The sequence below is a fragment of the Coregonus clupeaformis genome, chromosome 17, assembly GCF_020615455.1.
Source record: "Coregonus clupeaformis isolate EN_2021a chromosome 17, ASM2061545v1, whole genome shotgun sequence".
Classification (NCBI taxonomy): domain Eukaryota; kingdom Metazoa; phylum Chordata; class Actinopteri; order Salmoniformes; family Salmonidae; genus Coregonus; species Coregonus clupeaformis.
Window position 1 is genome coordinate 225500 of NC_059208.1, and position 3309 is coordinate 228808.

At 48.5% G+C, this 3309-nt stretch overlaps 1 protein-coding gene across 1 annotated transcript; it reads right to left on the bottom strand.

Annotated features, from left to right (window-relative positions):
* Nucleotides 1–260: 260 nt before the first annotated feature.
* On the bottom strand, nucleotides 261–1445 carry LOC121543864. Its single transcript, XM_045226696.1, has one exon. The coding sequence runs from the start codon at nucleotides 1443–1445 to the stop codon at nucleotides 261–263; it is 1185 nt and encodes a 394-aa protein (XP_045082631.1).
* Nucleotides 1446–3309: the final 1864 nt, after the last annotated feature.

Sequence of the window (3309 nt, forward strand, 5' to 3'; positions counted from 1 at the left end):
TGTCACTGTTGTTGAGTAGATAACCACAGCCTGACATAAAATGTCTCATCTACATTTTTATACACATAAAAATCCTGATAGTTTAAACTATCACAAACTACACAATAATCTACCATGCCGATAAGCAACTAAATATAACAGATTACATTTCCCACAATCACAAGCTAAAGCATGACCTATGTTTAAAAACACCTCTAAACTCATATATAAACATCAATGCATTTTATTCATAGTTTTCCATTGCACTGTGAAACAAAAAGCTAATTAGGATGAATGCATAGGTACGCATTTTGGTGTTGTCCATAGTAGTAACAATCCTCTTGGAAGTTGTTGGTCTCCACCACTTTCTTATAGTAGCTGACAGCATGCACCTGGCAGGTGGGGAGTCTTTCGCTGAGGACCTGAGCCACATCTATCATGTTCCCTTTCAGTTTCTGCCCCTCAATCTCTTGCTGGATCTGACCCTTGTTGATAGGCTTAGGCTGAACACTGAAAGAGATCACCACTTTGATGTTGTTCTTGGTCAACACATCAAAGTAATTAGCCCCTCCTCTACTTCCATGGTACTTCTTTCCAGCTAGCCAGTTGAAAAAGAAAATGCGCTCCTTGTCATTGAAGACCATGATACACCAGCTCACCCAGTCATATTTCTTAACAAGGGTGTCCAATATGGATTTGGTGAAGTCAAGGTCAACACTTCCAGGTTTCTCCCGAAGCTTGTTTTCCATGTCCAGTTTGGCTTGATCAGCGAAGTTTTCAGTGCAATCGTCCACCGCTGCTTTCATGCGGTTCTCAACATCTTCCAAACGCTCCTGCCACTTCTTCACCATCTCATCCCCCACAACCCCTTCCTTGAGGCTGGCGTAACCCATGACAGCAATGATGCCCACCACAAAGAGCTTCTTAAGCCTGGCACAGAAATCTTCTACCGCCCTTCTACTCCTTTGTTCTGTGTCAAGCACTTTCTCCAGCATTTGGTCACCTGAGGTATTGTCTCCAGTAACAGCATTGTAGAGGGCGTCCAGGTTCAAGTCTGTGTCCGTGTTCTCATAATGGCTGAGGAACTTCTCCATCTTCTTCTCTTTGAACTTGGGCTTGGCGTTGACAAAGTCCTGGAACTTCTCGTACTGGCTGAGCATTTGTGCCTCACGGTCAAAGTTCTGCTTATTCAAGGAGGACTTCTTCAGCACCAGGGCGATTTTTTCGATCTCAGCCTTGATGTCTTCCAGTTTCCGGTTGACCATGCTGAACTGCTTAGTCAGGTAGCAGGCGTCCTGTCCTTCCGGGTTGCTGAGGATCTCAGAGGAGGCTACAAACACGGCCTTCAGGATGGGATGGAGCTGGCCCACAGTGGCTGCCAGGACCGTAGAGGCCTGTCCCATAATCTCCACCGCCTTCTCGATCTTGTCCTTGTTTTGCACGAGCCATTCTGCCATACTGGTCATTGTGAGGGCTCTGTCACAGATTAACGTCCAGCTAGCTCTTCAAAGAGTCTTCAAATATGTTAATGTCTGAAAGAGAAAGAGGAAGAAACATAAAAACCAAACACCTGCAGAAACTAGGCCCTCCATGGAATGAGTTTGACACCCCTGGTGTAGAAAATGATTGTACCATCTAAACCGCTTTGAAATATATTTTCCATAACCCAAATTATTGTATATTCAGCTGTTTGAAGCTGGTGTACAAAACCAAAAGTAAAAGATGCAAAAAGGAAACTTCAGAAGGGGAAGCATAGAAATAGCACACATATAACAGATCTACCACTTCTTAGACTTGCTTTCAATGGGAAAGATCTATAACTCACATTTCTATGTGAATTTGGTCGCCCAAAGAAGTTACATGTTGTAGCTTTAAGAATACATTCAATCATTGGAATTTGTAGAAGTTGTTTTGTATAAGATGTTTTTAGACACATAAAAAAAGACAGTGGATAACTTAACGTTTCACAGGACTAGACCTGACGTTGGCTGGGACTTAGTACCCAACCTTCAACATAAAGAAAAAAGATGAATAAAGACAAATTGTCATAAGGACCGATGTGGATGTGGTGGAGGAGTCAGGCGCAGGACACAGAGGTACGTCCAACAAAGCTTTAATAGTCCCAAGTAGACATAAATCCAAAAAGGAACACGACCTCGACAAAACGATAAGGCGAGGGAAAATTACGCAACAATGCGTAAAACACTAAACACCAAACAAAACAAAATGCAAAAGGTAGCTCCGACACGAACGACAGTAAAGGTAGCTCCGACACGAACGACAGTAAAACAACAACACACAATCCTACTAAGCAAACAGACAGAACTTATAGGACAGGTGATCAGTACACAATTGGACACAGGTGTGACAGACAGACAAAAGCAATCACACACAGAAACATAGATCGGTGGCAGCTAGTACTCCAGGGACGGCGACCGCCGACGCCTGCTCGTACCAGGAGGGGGAGCAGCCTCGGCAGAATCCGTGACAGTACCCCCCCCTTGACGCGCGGCTCCAGCCGTGCGCCGACCCCGGCCTCGGGGACGACCAGGAGGACGCGGACCCGGGCACGTGGGATGCCCACGGTGGAACTCAGTCAGGAGGGATGGATCGAGGATGTCCCTCCTGGGCACCCAGCACCGTTCCTCCGGACCGTACCCCTCCCACTCCACGAGATACTGGAGACCACTCCTCCGGCGCCTCGAGTCCAAGATGGTCCGGACTCTGTACGCCGGGGCCCCCTCGATGTCCAAAGGGGGCGGAGGGGTCTCTCCTATCTCATTATCTTGGAGTGGACCAGCTACCACCGGCCTGAGAAGAGACACATGGAACGAGGGGTTAATATTTTTGTACTCTATAGGCAGTTGTAACCTGTAACACACCTCGTTCAATCTTCTCAGGACTTTAAAGGGCCCCACAAACCGCCGACCCAGCTTCCGGCAGGGCAGGCGGAGGGGCAGGTTTCGAGTCGAGAGCCAGACTCGATCTCCCGGTGCGTACACCGGGCCCTCACTGCGGTGGCGATCGGCGCTCGCCTTCTGTTGACGGATGGCACGCTGCAGATGGACATGGGCAGCGTCCCCACGTCTCCTCCGAGCGCCGAATCCACTCGTCCACCGCAGGAGCCTCGATCTGGCTCTCGTGCCATGGCGCCAGGACCGGCTGATAACCTAGGGACACACTGGAAAGGTGTTAAATTGGTGGAGGAGTGGCGGAGAGAGTTCTGGGCTATCTCTGCCCAGGGAGGAACCTCGACCACTCCTCCGGCCGGTCCCGGCTATAGGACCTCAAAAAACCTACCCACATCCTGGTTGACACGTTCCACCTGCC

Excerpts from the sequence above, each read along its gene's own strand:
- LOC121543864 (XM_045226696.1), bottom strand. The coding sequence starts at position 1,445 with ATGACCAGTATGGCAGAATGGCTCGTGCAAAACAAGGACAAGATCGAG.